Here is a 20,185-nt window from a genome sequence, read left to right on the forward strand (position 1 = left end):
AATAAACTAGCCGATAACCTGGCATTGCACAGGTATTTATTTTTAGGGGGGGGGGGGTGGAATGTCTGGACCACACGTAATTTCTAATGTTGGATTTTCCCCCTTAGCAGAAGGATCCCCCTTGTGGAGTACTGTGAAGCCGTTACCATGGCAATTCCTCTGCGCTGTACAGTAGAAGCCATTCTACGGCAGTACAGTAGAAGCCATTTTAAGGCATAACAGGCTGTATCTTAACAGAACACAACCCCCGAGGGATTTTAGGGGTGTCTTACCCCTACAGTATTTGTTTCCAGAGAGTAAGTCATCTGTGTACCAAGTTTGGTTGAAACTGTTCGAGGCGTTCCAGAGTTGTGCTGGAAAACACACAAACATACTCATACCAGCTGTTTTTATATATGAAGGAAGGAAGGAAGGAAGGAAGGAAGGAAGGAAGGAAGGAAGGAAGGAAGGAAGGAAGGAAGGAAGTTGGATCTACAAAGCTACTGATGTATTCCTTTGCAAAGAGCATGGCATTTGTCTTTCCTTCTTTCATTAACCTCCAGGAAGACATTAGGCCCTGCACAAAATCATCCAGAGGTTCTCAGTGATTCCAGCTATCTCCACTGCTACCTCTCTGCTTTATTGACACAATGGATACGGAGAAAAAGCTCAGCATGTTTCCCTTCACATTTGTCTCCTGGAGCTTTCCAGCCTTGTAACAAACAGCATCAGGGACAGCTGTATCTGTCATCATAAAATTTCAGGAGCACACACACAACCCCCAACGTGACAGTTAACACCAAGAAAAAAAAAAGAAAAAATAATTCCCTTCCCAAAAGTGGAGAGCGGGAGAAGTTCTTCTAAGATGGTATTTGCAGGCAGTTCGAATCGTCAAATAGTCAAAGCAAAAAAAAGTGAATATTAGTATCTGCGAGTTTGTTCCCATGCATCTGAATTTTGATCGTGTGTACGTGGGGATACTACAGTGTGGGGAATCTTTTTTTCAGTGCCATTATAACTTTGAACAGTCACTAAGTGCATTTTTTTGTAAGTTGTGGACTGCCTGTAGCTCATTTGCGATTTTATTAAAGGAGGCAGAGGAACACTAAGCTGGCCAAACATTCAACAGTCCTATTTGTCCTCCAGATACACTGATGTACCAATCATTAATTCTCTAGTCTCCCTGTCAAAATGGATAAGAGGGCTTCTTTTCACCATGCCACTGTGCCGGAGAATGGCTAATTCAAAAGCCTTTCATTGTTATGAGGATACAATTAAAATCTTTCGCATGAATTAACTGCATCACAGCCACCGCAACTTACAATTAAGGAATCTACAGTACAAACGTAACGGCTTGCGTATGATTAAACAAATGGGCTTATTTCCTGATCACTGAGAGTTAGCTGGACACCAATTGTTGAATTCAACTCAGGGAACCTTCACCTTAATGGTTCTTCCTATGTATCTGCAGGTGATGGACGTAGGCGACTGTCAGTTTGAGACCGCAATCTGTTTGGATTCTCATGTTACATTCACAGTCAATACTAGACTGATAAATTGGACTCTTTATATTATGAAGAATATTAATGTAATGTTGAGGTTAATGTGAAAGGTCGTACTTGGGATACTAGTTTCGTGGTATCTTTTAAAATGGGCATGCTTCTCTTCAAACAAAATACCGGAGGAAAAGGACTTATTCATTTTTTGATAAATGCCCCAATTTGTCTCCGCCCATCTAGTTGCCTTTCCGAATATTCTCACATCGATGTATAAAACGCCTTTTGGAATGAACTCCCTTTACTCAGATATCTGAAGTCTTTCTTTGAACCAACACAACCAAGATCTAGTAAATTGGGTCACAAGATGTGGCATTTTTCCAAAATACCATGCTTCCTTGTAGTATTAAGGTAAAGATAAAGGTTCCCCTCGCACATATGTGTTAGTCATTCCCGACTCTAGGGGGTGTGTGCTCATCTCCGTTTCAAACCGAAAAATCAGCGCTGTCCGAAGACGTCTCCCTGGTCATGTGGCTGGCATGACTAAATGCTGAAGCCGCACGGAACGCTGTTCCCTTCCCACCAAAGTTGGTTCCTATTTTTTCTACTTGCATTTTCACCTGTTTTCAAACTGCTAGGTTGGCAGAAGCTGGGGCAAGTAACGGGAGCTCACTCCGTTATGCAGCGCTAGGGATTCGAACCGCTGAACTGCCGACCTTTCTGATCGACAAGCTCAGCGTCTTAGCCACTGAGCCACCGCATCCCTTATATATTATTAATGATTATATAATCATCCTATTTATCCTTCAATAATACTTATTTTTTAATATATCATTATCTTTTGTACTTCTGCATAGACAAGGCTAATCATTCAGGTAATTAGCAATTTAATAATTCAATAATACTTCAAGGTGAGCTTACAAATGTTAAAAGCACAATATTCATGAATTAGAAATTTTAATCTCACAAGTATATGCTCCTGTTGTTTTTAAGGTATGAAATTTCCCCTTTATTAAAAAGACATGAACACAGTAGTCAAGTTTTAAAACATAAAAAGGTTGGGAGAGGGGAAAAACAAGAGTGGGAGATGTTAAATTTGTTGTAAAAATGGTACTATGTGCTCCTTTTGTACAACAGGTGTATCTGTCAAGCCCAGAACAACTTCTGCCAGATGTCATTCACCTGTCATGGGACTTCTCAGAAAATCAGCTACTGAGGGGGGGACAACATATCCTAATTATAGTAGATGAAACTGAGTATTATGCTGAGGCTCCCCTGATATATTGGGATCTAAGATGTAGAACGCGATTTTGACTTTTGTGAATTGCTAATAATGCTGAAACATCTTAAGTTATTTATACATGAAATTGCAATTAACAATGCTTAATCAAACGAGAAGCTATTTTCAGACCTTCCGTTTCTAGGCAACCGGCCATCCATGTATCCTAGATACTTCCTGATTTGCACAAATCTCAGTATATTTAACTACCACGAGGCTGTAGGATACTGAGCACAATAAGCATCTCCTGTTGAGAGATAAAGCAAGCATTTTGTGTTTCCTCTTCCTAATGCCAAAATGACAACTCTACATTCTCGAAATAGAAGTGCATATTCAACTGTAAAAACTTAAGCATCCCAGCCTATAAAATAGTTCTGCCGTTTCTGGTGGAATTAAAAACCACAGGGGCCATTTTGTTCTGGGGGATTTCAGGATGTTCCTTCATTTCAGGACTTAAATCTGAACTGGGTCCTGATTGAATGCAATTAGATGGTTTAACGAGGGACTACAGATGGGGACTGCAGCCAAGAAATCAAGAGACGCTTGCTCCTGGGGAGGAAAGCTATGGCAAATCTAGGCAGAATACTAAAAAGAAGAGACATCACCCTGCCAACAAAAGCGGGTGTAGTCAAGGCTATGGTTTTCCCAGTTGCAATGTATGGCTGTGAAAGTTGGACCATAAGGAAGGCTGAGCACCAAAGAATGGAGGCCTTTGAGCTATGGTGCTGGAGAAGATTCCTGCGAGTCCCTTGGACTGTAAGGCGATCAAATCAGTCAGTCCTAGAGGAGATCAACCCTGACTGTTCTCTAAAAGGCCAGATTCTGAAGAGGAAACTCAAATACTTTGGCCACCTAATGAGAAGGAAGGACTCAATAGAGAAGAGAACTAATGCTGGGAAAGATGGAGGGCAAAAGAAGAAGGGGATGACAGAGAAGGAGGTGGCTGGATGGAGTCACCGAAGCAATAGGCGTGAGCTTAAATGGACTCCCGAGGATGGTAGGAAAGCCTGGAGAAACGTTGTCCATGAGGTTGCGATGGGTCAGACACAACTTCGCAACTAACAACAACACTGAATTAATCCAAAATTAATCTCTTAGCTATTTAATTCCTATTCTCCCCCTAGCAAACTATATTTCCCAGTTTTCAATATACTATTACTTACTGTACTGTAAGGGAACTGCTAAAGAACAGGGGTTGAGCTGTGAGTAAGGCCACAGGCGGACGATAAATGGTCCCTCTCAGAGGAAATAAGAGAGGAGTGAAAGGGGAGTGGAGCTTGCAGAAGACAATTAGTTCGCTTAATTGGTTTGTGACTCTCCAAGACTCCTTGCCAAGCTTTGCAGATATCGGCCTGTCAGCTCTCCGAGCCAGAGAAGGTCTGTGGCTGTAAATCCTCTCTTGAAAGACTTTGCTGGACGTGAATGAGGAGTATTCACAGTAAACTAATAAAAGGGGGTTTTGCCGGGACAAGTTGCTTCATGCTCTAGGTCAGAATAAGATACTTCCCTAGGCAACATATCTTCTTCCGTTTCCTAAAGTCATTCCCACATACCACCACACCTCTAGGTCTTCCTCTACCCCATTGGATCTTATACTAGGTGAAGATGGACTTTACCAATAATAGTCTGAAGCCAACCTTCCAGCAATACAGCCTCTAGGTCCCTGGGCAGAAACTGGTCCAAAGTAAAGACCTGTATTAAATATTGTAGTGGCATCCCTCCTCTTACTGTCATCTGCTCTTTCTGTGAAAATGCCTCCCTCCAAGTCTCCAACCAATCTTCCTGTGTCTCGCCCACCCACTGCCAAGTCCACAGCTACCACTGAATCAATCCTGCCCACCCTGTTTATCGGGGATATCTTAAAATAAGTATCTGGGCACAGAAAATCAATGGCAATAAAGAACTGTGTGCCTTAATGTCACAGACCAACTGAATTTTGCCAGGCTCAACACTTTCGAGATTTTATCCAACACTCTGCTTGGGTCAACTGTGAAGCTGACCTGACCGAAACCATCTTGGAGCTTCAGTGCTGCCAGACTGGAGCTGAGGAATAGGGAGAGGGGGGAATTGAGATAGTTGGGTCTTTGTAGCCAAAACAAAATACTTTTCTCTTGAGAACCAAGGACGTTTTCACACCTGGTCCCTGGAAGGAGGAGTGATGTTATCGGATGGAGCTGTGAATGGACCATGTGACTGATCGTTTTGAGAAAGTGAAAAAGTGTTGCTTTTAATTAGATGAAAACTGCGGGAACCCTCAAGATTCGGTTTTCACCAGATATGTGCCAATATGATATTTCCAATAAAACTACCCTTTGAGAAATCCACTTGCCTCGGAGTTTTGGCTTGCTGTGGATCTATTACTTGGAACCTGACAGTTTGTACAGATGACTGTAATTAGGCTTGGTTAGTTTACTGCTTGATAATCCTAACCTCAGTCCTGCTTTTAGAATTAATATGCACATCTATTTGCTAAAAATGGCCTAAAGTAGCCTAACAATAATTTGGGTAATAACAAAAACATATTACAGCTTGTTAAGAGATTATAGGTGACAAGAAAAATGTTTTTAAATGTCTTGCCAAGCTCCAACTGACAGTGATTACTTTGGTGTTGTGTAGATTTTGAGGCACAGATGGACTTTAGAGCTGGCACTTAAGCAAGATTAATTCAAAGACAACAGGGTTTCTAAACTCAGACTGTCTGCCTTGAGTTGCTCAAGACGTTTCATGCTGCCTATCACAACTCTATGAATCAGAAATCTTTGTTCTTATTCTTTACAAATCTCCCAAAATGAATAGAGCATGGCTAAGTTATTATTTTTTAAAAAATGTTTTGTGTGGGTCATTGATGATCACATTCTTGGCAGGTGTGAAACAATTCTGCTTTAAGGAAAAATACTTGACTTGCAACAATTCTTTTAGTGACAGTTCAAAGTGTCCAAAGTGTCCAAAGTCCAGAACACGCTGGAAAAAGTGACTTACAACCGGAATTCACACTTTACAATCGTTGCAGCATCCCCACAGTCATAGGATCAAAATTTGGGCGCTTAGCAATTAGCATGTATTGATGATGGACGCAGTGTCTTGGGATCATCTGATTGCCAGTCAGCAAAATCAACGAGGAAAGCCAAACTTGCTTAATAACGGTGTTATTCACTGTAAGTAATTCACTTAACAACCATGGCAAACAGGTTGTAAAATTGGGTGTGACCCCCGCTTAATAATTGCTTTGGTTAACAATGGAAATTCTGGTCTTAATTGTGGTTGGTATATCGAGGGCTACCTGTAAGTGGTAGGGGACTGAGGAAACCCAATTTTCCTGTTTAAGTCATGAGGATACAGCACAATGTCATCCTCTTGCAATATGGAGATGAACTATTTCATGGGTCAGCAACCTTAACCACTCAAAGAGCCACAAAGGTCCTAACCGAAAGCCCCCCGTTCAATTCAGGAGTTGACCGGAAGTCCTATTCCCCCACCACAGAGTCTCCTCCTAGCACGGTGTCCTTTTCCCTCTACGTGTCCTAACCAAAAGCCCTCATTCTAACCCTATCAATTGTGCAGTCCACCGGCAACAGGGAGCTGCAGCAGAGGGACGAAAGAGCCACATGCGGCTCCCGAGCCACAGATTGCTGACACCTGAACTATTTCTATTCCTCAGTTTTAGAACTAATGTAGAAAAGGAGAAGGTTTCTCACCATGAAAACCCATTAATTAGGCATTATGATCTTGCATTTCTTGTCAAAGAGAAGGATTATCTTTTTTTGAAATGAAGTGAGGACTGTTGCCACAAATTACAAATAGATGCTGAAGTCCCCTGCATTGCTTGGACAACTGAGGTCGAAGGCACAGTTTGTTCTTATTTTACGAGTTTTGGCTTCTTTGGAAAGAAAATATATGAACCTCCAGTTCAGGCATAATCTTATAACAATCCACGGGTAGATGATGCACCGTTTGCTTAATTGCTTCAACAGACAGGAAGAGCCAAATAAAAGTGAGTCAAGTACTGCGGCCCTAAGTCCCTTTCCTGATGGTTGCGCCCAAGGTAAACTACAGGAAATAGCCTCTCATTAAAGAGTCCACCAAGGCACCTTTATTGCTTTCCGTAGCTATCCTAGTACAGGTGTTCATCCAACTGAACACTTAAAAGTACCTGTGGAATGTAAGCAGGCCCTGGGCCAAAAGAAAGGCACGAGGAATTTGAAACCCGTCTTAGTGCCTCCTGGGGTATTATATCATTAAGCAAAAAAAATGATTTGTGTTAATTCCATAAGCCATAAATTGAGGGAGATGCCCTGAGACAAAATGTCCACAGGATGAAATAAAGTCTAAGCAAGGAATTTGGTATAGAGAAGGCGGCAAGAAACAACACGGAATCACAGTATCATTAACAGATCTTAATGTCACACCTTAAGGGACAATTCACAAAACTAGTTTGACTGAACTCTATTTCTTCCCCAAGGCTTAATTCACCACCACCAGAGTAGCATATACTCAGAGAAATGTCTTGGTAAAGTCTGAATGTGGGAACATGGAATAGCCATAGATTACTAGATAATAGCAATAGCATTTAGGCTTATATGCCGCCCCATAGCTCTTTACAGCATTCTCTGGGCAGTTTACAATGTCAGCATCTCCCCACCCCCCCCACCCCAACAATTTGGCTCCTCATTTTACCAACCTCAGAAGGATGGAAGGATGGAGTCAACCTTGAGCCCCATCAAGATCGAACTGCAGGATGTGGGCAGAGTTTGCCTGTGATAATGCATTTTAACCACTGTGCCACCAGACCATCACCCAACCTTAAATAAAATGGATATTCCAAGCAAATGACACTCTTGTTATATTCAGCCCCGGGGGTGAATAACCATTATACTAAACCAGGCTGCTGAATAAAAAATTGCACATGATGCTGTAATTCTATAATGGGGCCAAGGATAGCATACCATAGCACAGGATAGCAATTTGAGTAACGTTTTAGTTCCTCTTACTCCTTTAACTATGTCCGTTTGTAGTTCCAGACTCCTTATTCATACAAATGCCAAAGTATAATGGAATTCAATTATTGCTGTATATTTGCTTGCTTATTAAGTCTGTATAACTGCCCATCTCATGATTGTGTATGCCATGTACGAAGGCCTTTATCTTAAAGCATAAGCTGGAAAATACAATAACACACATTCTGACACATGATGAATCAACTGCCTTAGGATATTATTTATGTTAAGATACTTTCCCCCCAGTAATGACAAAAATTAAAGAGTGAGGGGGGAACAAGATGGGAGAGTTTAATTAAAGACATCGAAACCTTTTAGTGAACTAGTTCTTTTGATATCAAACTTTTCTGGGAAAAAATTATAGTGTTTCTAAACAAACATTCCAAATTAGCAAAAGACTTCTGATGCCGAAATACAAAATTACAAGCAGGGTGGATTCATTATACAATACACAAAATTGTGGTAAGACAGAAATCTACATGCAATAGTGTAAGTATTTCAGATATGATCTACGAACTGGAAATGTTAGACCTTTAGGCTTATAGCTAATTATGTATATGAAAAGTTTCACTCAAGCAAGGATTTATTCTTCGTCCCCTCTGCCACTCATGGAGAAGATGAGGGTAAACCAGCCAGGCCAGAAGAAATTTTCCATTAGATAACTGATGTGATCAGACAATGTCACTCTAAATGCCATTAAGATGTTTATTGACTCATCATTAATAAATATCAAGATGTAGATTGAAGTCCTGGAGATGGAATATTCTAATGCTCACATAGAATTAAGGTAAAGGGTTCACGTATGTGCTAGTCATTCCCAACTCTAGGGGGCGGTGCTCATCTCCGATTGTAAGCCAAAGAGCCAGCGCTGTCTGTCTCCGTGGTCATGTGGCCGGCATGACTAAATGCCGAAGGTGCACGGAACGCTGTTACCTTCCCATCAAAGGTGGTCCCGATTTTTCTACTTTTCTACTTTCTACTTTACGTGCTTTCGAATTGCTAGGTTGGCAGAAGTTGGGACAAGTAACGGGAGCTCACTCCGTTACGTGGCGCTAGGGATTTGAACCGCCAAACTGCCGACCTTTCTAATAAACAAGCTCAGGGTCTGAGCCACTGCATCCCGTTCATATAGAATTAGTTACAATTAAATCCATGTTTCTTTCGGAAGTGGTGTCTATGCTGGTTTGTATAAACGAAGTGTTCATAACAAGCATTGTTTGCTTTTTCCTTACCATCGTGGCCAGAGTTCAGAAGATGTTCTCCAAGATCACAGCCAAACACCCTCTCTTTTAAGATCCCACGCTGTTTCAGTTTCTGCTTGGTTGGTCGAGACTTCATGAATGTACGCAAGAAAGTAATAAGCTTGCCGTGTTTTTTGGACACTGTAGGATTGAAACAGAAAATTCATTTTAGGGGAAGACCATTGTGAAGATGTTTTATTAATATGGGTCTAGTCCAGGGGTCTCCAACCTTGGCAACTTTACAACTTGTGGACCTCAACTACCAGAATTCCTCAGCCAGCACGCGCTGGCTGAGGAATTCTGGGAGATGAAGTCCACAAGTCGTAAAGTTGCCAAGGTTGGAGACCCCTGGTCTAGTCAATAAGAAGCAACCCTGTTGCTATATTGGCTGTTTAAAACAACCTCCTCTTTTTCTTTATATTTTTCTCCACTATCATTAAAAATAACTGATTCAGGTGAAGCAGAATCTGTAACAAAGAGGTTTATTTAAAATAAAACACCCAGAGTAGCTTCAAATCCCATAGACTTGTAAGATAGTAGGCAATTGACAGGGAAGGAAAGACAGCATAAAAACAGGTGATGCAGCTCCATATTTTGTCCCCCAGTTTCCCCATCTACTTTCAGAAATCCAGAACGAAACACTGGGTTAACCATTTATGAAGGAAAATGGCATGCTCCATTCTTCTGTGTTTACCTATAGCACACTTCAGTGGCCAGCCTGATATTGTTCCCTAGCTTGCATCCAAATCCATTTTTCCCAACAGGATTTCCAAACTTTTCGGCCTCTTCCGAGAAACCACAAACATTTAACTTTGGAGATGAATTAAAGGGCTGCTAAGTTTCTACAATGCTGCTTGCTTTATTTGTTCATTGATGGCGCTTCCATAATGCAAGAGTCAACAACAACAAAACGAATCCTGCCCGTTTACAGTACTTACATGACTGATGGGTAGCAACTGATGGCTACGTTTGCACAATCCGTTTACCCATTAAACAAACTATTACGTCTGCAATTTCTTGGGTTTGCATGACACACTGAGTACACAAGACTTCCCACAACGTAACTCCCAACTAAAATAAGTTGACTAGTTTGTGCAAGCACAGCCAGTATGATTGATTTGCTTTTTGCTTGGCTGTTAGCAAAGATACGTTCTTAAAAATCTTTGGTATTGTCAAAATATACAATTAGATCATTCGAACTTTACGTTCAGGCACCTGATGGGGAGAACAGGACTGGTTAGAGCCAGGTGACAGTCTGACAATCTGGCCCTCCCATTTTTATACTCAGTCATTGTTGATTGGATAGCAATAGCAATAGCACTTAGCACCAAGACTTATATACTGCTTTACAGTGCTTTAGATCCCTCTTACAGAGTCAGCATATTTCCCTCAACAATCTGGGTCCTCATTTCACCGACCTTGAAAGGCTGAGTCAACCTTGAGCCTGGTGAGATTCGAACTGCCAAACTGCAGGCAGCCGGCAGCCAGCAGAAGTAGCCTGCAGTACTGCATTCTCACCACTGCGCCACCAAGGCTCATGGATTCCTGTCCTTTAATGATAGGAGTATATACAAACGCACACACACTCTTCCTACATGTTCTCTTTCAGTTGGTATGTTTATACTATAGGGAATTTGAGAAAGTTGTACATTACATCTAATTCTTTTCCAATTGGTGCAAGCTATTGTAACATTTTATTACTGGGTGATTCACTTTTTTATTTATTTTTTATTATTTCTGTATTCATCTTGATATGATTTTGATGTTATATCCCTCCCTTTTAAGGAAGTATGAAGCACAATTTTCAACAGGAAATCAGAAAATAATCTCATAACTTTCATATGGATATTGAATTTTGGGGGGGACAGCTGTTGTTTTATTTCCCCTACAACAATAAAATAGATAGCCAGCAAAGGTAGTAATATATGGAAAATTGCTCCTAGAATCAGGAATCGGTAAGAAGAAACTCAAGAGCATCTTCTATTTCTATTTCAGGATTATTAATTGCATGTTACTGAGTAGGATCTTTAAAAGCATAAACCTTGAGCATTCACCCACCAAGTAAGTGGTACCTTGGTACTCAACTGCTTTAAAACTCATCGAATTTCGTATTCAATGCATTTTGATGTGAAGATTTTGTCCCGGTACTCATTGTTTGTTTGGTATTCAACACACAAGTTAGAACTTGTCAGTGTCGGCTGTCTTGTGACTCACTACATTATTCCTTATGGGGGGAAAATTGTTTGGTACTCATTGTTTTTGGTATTCATTGCACCTCCTGGAACCAATTAACGATGAGTACCAAAGTATCACTGTATCCTCATAATCCACAACTATGCAAGTAATATATGGCTATAAAATGAGAAAATAATACATTTTAAAAGCAACCGGCCTATGAAAGAGACTGATTGCCTTTGTTTGGCAGCAAATCTCTAGAGATATTTCACTGAAATAAAAGCCAAAATATGAAGCAAATTGTCTGAGGATTTCCTATGTCTCCTACTTTTTGGTATCAGGAAGTTCTCAAGTCTCAATTGTGCAGTGGTATGAGTAGTTAGGTTACTCGAGCTTGTTCTCCTTCAAGGCAAAACTGACTCTTTTGAAACAGGTTGTTGTGGCAATTAAACTATATCAGAGATTGTTTGAGGAGGTGAGGAAAGCATCCTGAATTAATTTCAAAGTAATTACACAGCGTGTTATTTTACATAACTGAACCCTGAGTGAAGACATAGACAATTCCGAGGCGGTTGTATTAGGTAACAGGGTTAATCAGATTTTCAATTTGTTAAGGGGGGTGGGGGGATCACAATCATGCAAATTTTTGTGAAAAGCGCCACTGATAGGCACTGTCGATGCAAACTGAAGGGAAGTGATTGATGACAAGGACCGATGGGTTCCTTCCTTTCCTTCCCTATTCGGGATAAAGTGCAAGTCATTAGCATTTCCCCTACTTCCTTGTTTGTATCAGCTACCATTTTTAACATCTCAGCATTAGCTAGAACCACAATAGATATTATTATTATTATTATTATTATGGCAACATTGCAAGAGGAATTTGGGGCAAACATGACAGCCTCTGTTCAAATGCCAGCGTTCTTACAGAAACGCTTTGGAGGGGGAAAAACCCATGCCATTACACAAGAGAAAAGGAATGTGGGTGAAATTCAGCTCTCCTTGCTCAATTCATAATAAGCTTCTCTCCGCACTTTTTGCCTGACATTCGTTTTGGGACATCACAACAATTCAAACTGGATCACACCCTCTGGTTTAATGGATACAATTTGTTGATTTCCTCTGGGTCAGTTTGGTGGCTTGCTGAGAGCTCAATTTCCTGATCTTGACTTGTAGGGTCTAGTTAAAAAAATAATAATGTTTAAACGGCGGCCCCAACAATGCAACTGAAGCTCATCCATTCTTTATTTGCGTCCTTGCAGAGATCCCTGGAAGGGACAGAGCTGACATGGTACTTTTATTCTTGGCACCGGATGAGAGAATATGGACGGAGCTTTTCTGCCACTCTTTGAACTTGCTGTTCAATCTCACTAACTAATTGCACGGAAAATGAAAAGATTATTAATAGAACGGTCCAAGAGAATAATCTGACAACCTACAAGAAAGCTTTAAATTAACTACAGTTTAATAATAATGCTTTTCTAAAACAAAACTCTGGGAGGTTTCATATTATAGCAATAGCAATTAGACTTACATACCGCTTCACAGTTAACAGCCCTCTCTAAGCGGTTTACAGAGTTAGCCTCTTGCCCCCCAACAACCTGGGTCCTCATTTTACCCACCTCGGAAGGATGGAATGCTGAGTCAATCTTGAGCCTGGTGAGATTCGAACTGCCAAAGTGCAGACTGCTGGCCTTTCTTACTATATATTCTCTTAAACTAAGGGACTGTATTCAATTTAAGCTATAGTTTAAGGCGAGAAACAACTGGTTCAGTCAGAGTCTGGATGTTACAGGAAACATCATCTAAACTAGGTCTAAACAACACAACTATGAAGTCACTCAACTAAATATTGTTTAATACTTTAATACTGCAGTATTAAATATTGCAGTATTAAAGACTGCAGAAACTCAGAGGCAAGGAAGGTATATTTTCAATGAGTGTGACTAATAATTTAGCTTCACTGTTTACCACACTGAACCTTTATCAATGAAATAGTCTAAAAAAATACACTTAGGGTTTTATAATAATGGAGCACAATAGGCTTAGAGGACAAAAGAACCTCTCTAATTAGAATCACGACTTTATTCTTTGAGAATTGGCTGACAGCAAGCATTACCTTTAGTCTAGAATGTTTTATGATCATGACAAAGGCAGAACAAAACAGAAAACATTCGTACATTCTTTCAGAAGGGGCATTTTGAAAAAGCAGCTTTGCTATCTTTTTCTTAGAAGTAAACTTCAACATATTTACTCTACCGAAACTTAAAAAATTGTGGGTCTGATAGGCACCTTGCCTAATGCATTTTATTGAAAGGCACATCCTTGTGTGAACTGCGTTTTATGCCTTGCAATAAAATTAGTCAGAGACAGCTGCTACCAGACTTCCGATTTTCGGAACTTACAGGATATCGCTTGGCAAACAAGAGTAGATGTGGGCTAATGGAATTTATGGTTTTTCTACCCTGAGGAGTTCAAAATACTATGCCGGGACCTTGTCATCAATAACAAACTGCACAGGTATTGTACCTTTATAAGAGAACATTTCTGATTTCAAAGTTTTACTTACAATTCATTGAAATATGCCCTGCACAAATTAGTCTGGGGAGAAAAATAAAAACGGAATACCCTTGCATCATCATTATCATCATCTTCATAAGGTAAAAGTTCCCCTCGAACATATGTGCTAATCGTTCCTGACTCTAGGGGACGGTGCTCATCTGTTTCTAAGCCAAAGAGCCAGCACTGTCCGAAGACGTCTCCGTGGTTATGTGGCCGGCATGACTAAACACCGAAGGCGCATGGAACACTGTTACTTTCCCACTAAAGGTGGTTCCTATTTTTCTACTTGCATTTTTACATGCTTTCGAACTGCTAGGTTGGCAGAAGCTGGGACAAGTAACGGGAGCTAACTCCGTTACGCAGCGCTAGGGATTCGAACCGCCAGACTGCCAACATTTCTGATCGACAAGTTCAGCGTCTTAGCCACTGAGCCATCACGTCCCCCCAATAATCCTCATAGGCAATGCCTATTATTAAGTCTAGATATTTAGATCAGTCTAGATCAGACATTTCGATCTGATGAATTTATGATGCCTTCTACAACGTAAAAAGATTGATATCAGTTACTTGATATTAGTAGATAAATGATATTTATATGAGATGCCTGCAGGTCTTAGATGAAACCCTGAAGGTAAGCAAGACAGGGACATTGAAGCAAAGCATCCCTTTTGGTTTAAGAAGCAGGGAGGGGGGGCCTGTGGATGCAGCTGAATCTCGGCTGAACAAAAGCATCTTTTTCAAGGGCATCACGATCTTTAAATATTCAGACTATGCATTCTCATACCCAAGATCTGCCAGTTGAAGAACTGTAAGACTATGCCAGCAGCAGAACATAAGGCACAGCTCTGTCACTCAAAATAAGCCAGCTTTAATTTGCAGATCTCAATTGCCAGTGCATCTGTTATGACAGCGCATTCCCACCAACACAGTAGCCAAATTAAGACTGAGAAGGAAGGAACAGATTTCCATCCAAGTCCATACTAGTTAGACTTTGAATACAAGCACAAAGGTAAGTCTCCAAAACCAAATCAATTCCACTTAAGAGTTTTTGAAGGATTCATTCTTTCTCTGACCTCTAAGAAATCCAACAGGATAAGCTAGAGGACTGAAGAAAGAGAAATGAAGTTCCCATCTTTTTTTTTTAAAAAAAAGAGTGAAATTATTGGTAGCTGTACCCCCAGAATTTACCTGACTGCTGGAATACAGAATCGCTCTGTCTGGCTGTACAATGTCCGTCAAAAATCACATTCACATACATTTTTCTCCTTAACACAAAGACACAGACAGTGCTTTTGAAGACAGTTGTGCTTTTGCAGTCAGCTCATGAGATCCAATATTGCAAGAGTTTGTAAATTAAAGGGATGCACATCATAGGGAATTGTGGCTTTTGGAAATGCATATAAACAGTGTTCCTCTCCTACGTTCCAGATGGTGGCGGGTGTGCTAATACAGAATTATCTATGTGCACAGAGAATGACCCACATTTTCAATTCATTATCAGCATGTCGCTTGAGTTCCCCATGAAGGATGCTGCTGTCCCTTCTTGCTGTGAGGAAACTTGTTGTATTATGAGCAATCACTAAATCATATGTGACTGCATCACTTTAAGTAGATAACGGTAGTTTGATAAGAAAACTGAAGCGGCGAAATAAAAATAATAATTCCAAAATATCATTTATCTATTATTTCTCTAACAAAGTGTTCCTGATTTAAGCTATATTACGGAAATTTAAACCAGTACATTTTAAATGGGGCTATTCTAACATGTAATAAAGAAGTCTGAATTCCATAAGTGACGCGTATTACTCTACTTAAATGTGGGCATGTGTGAAACTAATTTTTTCATTAAAAAAACTACAAAAATGTTGTGCTTTTAGTTGGAATGACATTGAGGAATCAACGCAAGAAACTAACCTTGCAAATATTAATTCAGTCTGGCTTTTGAGTTAAGAGCTAAAAAGCCGATTTTGGGAATGTGAGAGATAGACTTACTACTTAGCCAGCAGTGAATAATTTCATTATAAAAATGCCTGTTTGTCCACACCTATGTATCATCTTGTCTCATGCAGTGCAAATTGATGTCCTACAAGATAATTTAAATGATACATAGGAAATCATGTCACTCTTAGTGTACTAATAGGATAGCAATTACATAACTGCCAAGACCGAAGCTGGACATGTTTGTCTATCAATGTGGAAAACATAGAAACCAGATTTCAACATGTTTATAAAACTTGTTTCTGTGTACAATACTGATATTTGTTTTAAGGAGGACATTAATGCAGTTACAGTCATGATTTCGAAATGGGAGTATATAATTATTTGGCAATAGGTAGGTTTTTTTCTCTTGCTTTATGTAGATAGTGTATATGTATATGAGAGACAGTATACAAACTAGCAAGTCGGGGAGGAGCATTAAACAATTCAAATGTTTGGTGAGAAGAAATTTATTGGCAGTTGAAATCGAGTTTCTGTCTTTCTTTTTAACTTGAACTCTCCAAAAGTGTTTGGATAATTGAAAAAACTCTCCAAAAGTGTTTGGATAATTGAAAAAAGGCCAGAATAAAGGAAAAGTTAATTTTATTTTATTTTATTTGGGGAGGGGGAGGAGGGAGATGTACATTAAAGCCATAAAGATTTCCGTTGACATTACAGGAAAACAAGACTACTTAAATCTCTAGGAGCAACTGTCTGCTCTGGATTTTGTACAAAATTTACTTTTTTGATATTGTTTTGCTCAAATAAGCACTATTTAAGACTTCTGATGCAGATTTATTGGTTCTAATCTTCTATATTTCTATAAAAACTTCAATGAGAAATTATAACATTCCATATTCGAGGTTGCACCCTCTACCTTGTGATTCAGCAGGGTGAACTATTTTAGATAGCAGCCTGGCACTACTCAATTTTAAACGAATAAAAAAGATGTAATCCAATTTATATTAACTTACATTGCCATTTTAAAGTCTAATAAAATACACAGTGTGGATTACTGCAGTGTCTGAATATAGATACTGTCTCAGAATATGTGTATCATTTCTTGGGTAAATGAAAAATCAGCCAACGTTCTCAATTTTCTCGCCCATAAAGCTATAAAACAAACGGTTGGGGGGCGGGGTTTAGAGAGAGAGGAGGACAAAAAATAAGCAAGATTAATTAAGTCCTCTTGCTCTGTTATTCCACAGCCTGATTAACTGATATTCCATATGGAACTAATTCTAGTATCTTTAATATCTTCTAGTAAAGTTGTGTTGCCCAATAGCTGCTGAAGCAGTTTTTCCAGTATTGCCTGGAAAACAACACTTTAAAAGTTGCTCTGAACCTTTTTTCAATAATGAAATAATGTTCATTAAAAATACACACTGACCCTACAATGGTCAATGAATTTAAAGATTGATAGTCTAAGCAGTAACAAAAAGGCATACAATGTTAAAACAGCCTCTATCTCGTACATAAATTGTAGGAAATAAGTTGTTTCAACTCCTACCCTCAAAACGACGCTATAGAGTATTGCACACCAGAACAATTAGACACAAGGACAGTTTTCCCCGAATGCCATCACTCTGCTTAACAACTAATTCCCACAGCACTGTCAATAATTTACTAAGAATGTATATTACTATTATTCTTCTCTTCCTTCCTAGTATCTATCTCTCCGCACTTATGCCTCTAACCATGTTGCTTGTATCTTTCAATTTATATTGTTTTTATTTGTTTCCTAGTACGATTTGATAGCTTATTAGTAAACTTGACTATCACTAAGTGTTTTATCTTTTTATTCTTGATGAATGTATTTTATTGTCTTATGTACATTGAGAGCCTATGCCCCAAAGACAAATTTCTTGTGTGTCCAATCACACTTGGCCAATTCTACATACCTGAACATAGAATGGCCTTCCAAGAAGTGAGGGGAAGATTGCTGTCCAAACCAATCTGTCTAAAGAGTTACTTTATTAAACATAAACTAATCAGTTAATTCAATAAGCGAAACTAAAATCAAGTACGTAATTGCTTTGGAGATAAATTGTTTTTATGATGAAACCTTTTGACCTGTTTTAATCCAATCCACTATGGTCATATTTTCAATCTGTGGAGCTTGAATATATATTCCAAGTTTAACTTATCTCATGTCAGAAAAATTAAGGATTCCATATATTTTCACACCTGTTTTATCTTAACATTTGTTCTGTCAGGTGGACTGGATGGAGAGATAGAGATAGACTCAGCTCAAATAAAGGCAACAATATTGGCCAAGTTGGGCTTTGGCTCTAGGAGTTGATCTTGCTTCAGCAGCACACTTGACATGTTTTGGTTCACCTGGCCAACCTTAATTAGGCATGGAAGCAAAGCAAGGTCAGACTTGTTGGCACTTGAGTGAAGATAGCTTGGGAATTCCAAGGCTGGAGGTAACATCAAAATTATCCTGGAAGACAGTGATGGCAAACTATTTCTATACTGTTGCCAAAGAGGGGGACGGACAGACCCTCCATGGCTGTGTCCATGCAATCAGCAACAACATTTTATGTTTCCTAAACAGAACTGAAAACCACACTCAATATCCACTAAAATCTCTGAAAGATCTGGCTCTCTACAAATCTAGAAGTAGGGACATTAAGAAAAAAAAACCTAGATCTCATCAAGAGTCCACTTTATTTCCCCCCTCCCCAATTTAACATACTTCAGGTAGATTGGATTAAGATTCATGATTCCTCATAAACTGCCCGAGCATGAAACTCGACTTTGTATTTCTTTCTTATAACTTTAGTGGGATGCTATGATTAGGTGGAGGCTTGCAGGGAGAACTTGCAGTCAGGGGAAATGGATCTAGATTATTCCAGCATTAGAATTCTCCCAGTGTACTAAACAAAAACATATTGGAGATGCAGTCTTTGTTTCCATGGCAACTTCAACGTTATAAAGTTGTCGATTCTTAACAGAATTTCAATAAATATAGCACAGAAAATCCTCTTTGCTGTTTTCTTAAGTAAAGCCTTTGCACAATTTTCTCATTTTCCAAAAAAAAAAAAAACAGAAATCAAACAAATACATTTGAGGGTTTATGTATTTCACTCAAGTAGAACTACTTTGAAGCTTCAGGGGGGGAAAATGGGGAGAAAAAGAACTGAACTTTTTTAGAAAGTATTTTTCAAGCAGAATACCACTGATTTGAAATAGGGTTGTTGTTGTTTTTATCATGCTAAGATATAGCCTGTAGGATGTATTTCCAATAATTACTAGAAATGTTTAGCTATAACCACTACTTAAATAATGTGATATTTAAGAGCCTTGCATTAGAATATATATGTTTAAAAAACCTAACACTGTATGAAAACCATCTACAAACTCATTTTTTATCCAGCAACCCTACCAGGAAATGTTGAGATGCTAATAGACTCACTGTAGAAACAGAAACAATGGGTCCTTTTTAAATAAGCAAGAGCTGCTTAAACCTTTACATTTAAATTTAAGAAGCAATTAATCAGAACAATCGGAGGAAGTGATAGATTTATCCAATTCCCCACCTGCATCACTTTAACATGTTTTCGATCCGATATGCAAAAGAAATAGATGTAGATACTCCAGAGGTCTTTTACCATAGCATAGACTGTGAGGCAGCTGTTTTGAGCCAAAGCTACAAAGACTTGTTCAGAAACTTTTAAATCTTCTATAGCCCGAAGAAGTGGGAAGAAAGGAAAGTAGGAGTCCTTTCCTGATCTGAATTTTTGCCCTAATACTTTTCATGCACACAAATAAAAAGTATTTAATTGGCAACCAATAATCCCCAACATCTCTAGAGGTTTGCTATGAGCTCATGTCTACTTTAATAGAGCTTTGCTTCCTTCCCCCCAATATTGGAGTTAATACGTACCTACAATTCCAAGAGACCCAAGCACTGATATTTATGAGAAGGCAAATAATCACAACAATGTCTAGTCTATAATTAATGCAAGCTAGGGGAAATTGTCCTTCTTAAAACCCTTTTATTGGCTTGACGAGAAGCCTCCCAGGCAGACAAATGGTTGTAGGGCGCAGATCCAACAATCCTACTCGCTATAACACAGCAAAACTAGTTTTTCTAGATGCAACAGTTACAATCTCGCACAACATTCAGTATTCCTGAGTAACAGGTTCTTGCAATTCTTTCCCCATGTAGGAAAGAATGAAACGGTGGATGCCAATAAAACAAACCACTCCATTTTTCCATCATCTTCCAAAGCACTGTTTGTTGACAGCACTTACCAAAAGTCCTCGGGCTCAAACAAACAAAACAGCCTCCCCTAAGCACCAAGTCAAACTCACACCAGAGGATTCTTTTTAATCACACACTGCATTACATCACTTGCAATGCACAGAAACAAATCAACAAGTCAGCAAAAGCAGAATGTCTACCTGTATTTACCTATACCTACACACACGCACACACACGCACACACACACACACACAAAACCACCCCGCAGACA

General features: G+C 39.4%; 1 protein-coding gene across 4 annotated transcripts in view; it reads right to left on the minus strand.

The window, feature by feature from the left end:
• Positions 1 to 20,185, minus strand: part of ARHGAP32 (Rho GTPase activating protein 32) — a 167,578-nt gene that overhangs the window by 34,171 nt on the left and 113,222 nt on the right. For all 4 annotated transcript variants that reach the window (XM_081961288.1, XM_081961287.1, XM_081961289.1 and 1 more), the window contains one exon: positions 8,981 to 9,130. In XM_081961288.1, coding sequence (XP_081817414.1) covers positions 8,981 to 9,130 — 150 coding nt within the window. The remainder of the gene's footprint in view (positions 1 to 8,980; positions 9,131 to 20,185) is intronic.

The sequence above is a fragment of the Natrix helvetica genome (assembly GCF_964273705.1).
Source record: "Natrix helvetica genome assembly, chromosome: 8".
In the NCBI taxonomy this organism is placed as follows: domain Eukaryota; kingdom Metazoa; phylum Chordata; class Lepidosauria; order Squamata; family Natricidae; genus Natrix; species Natrix helvetica.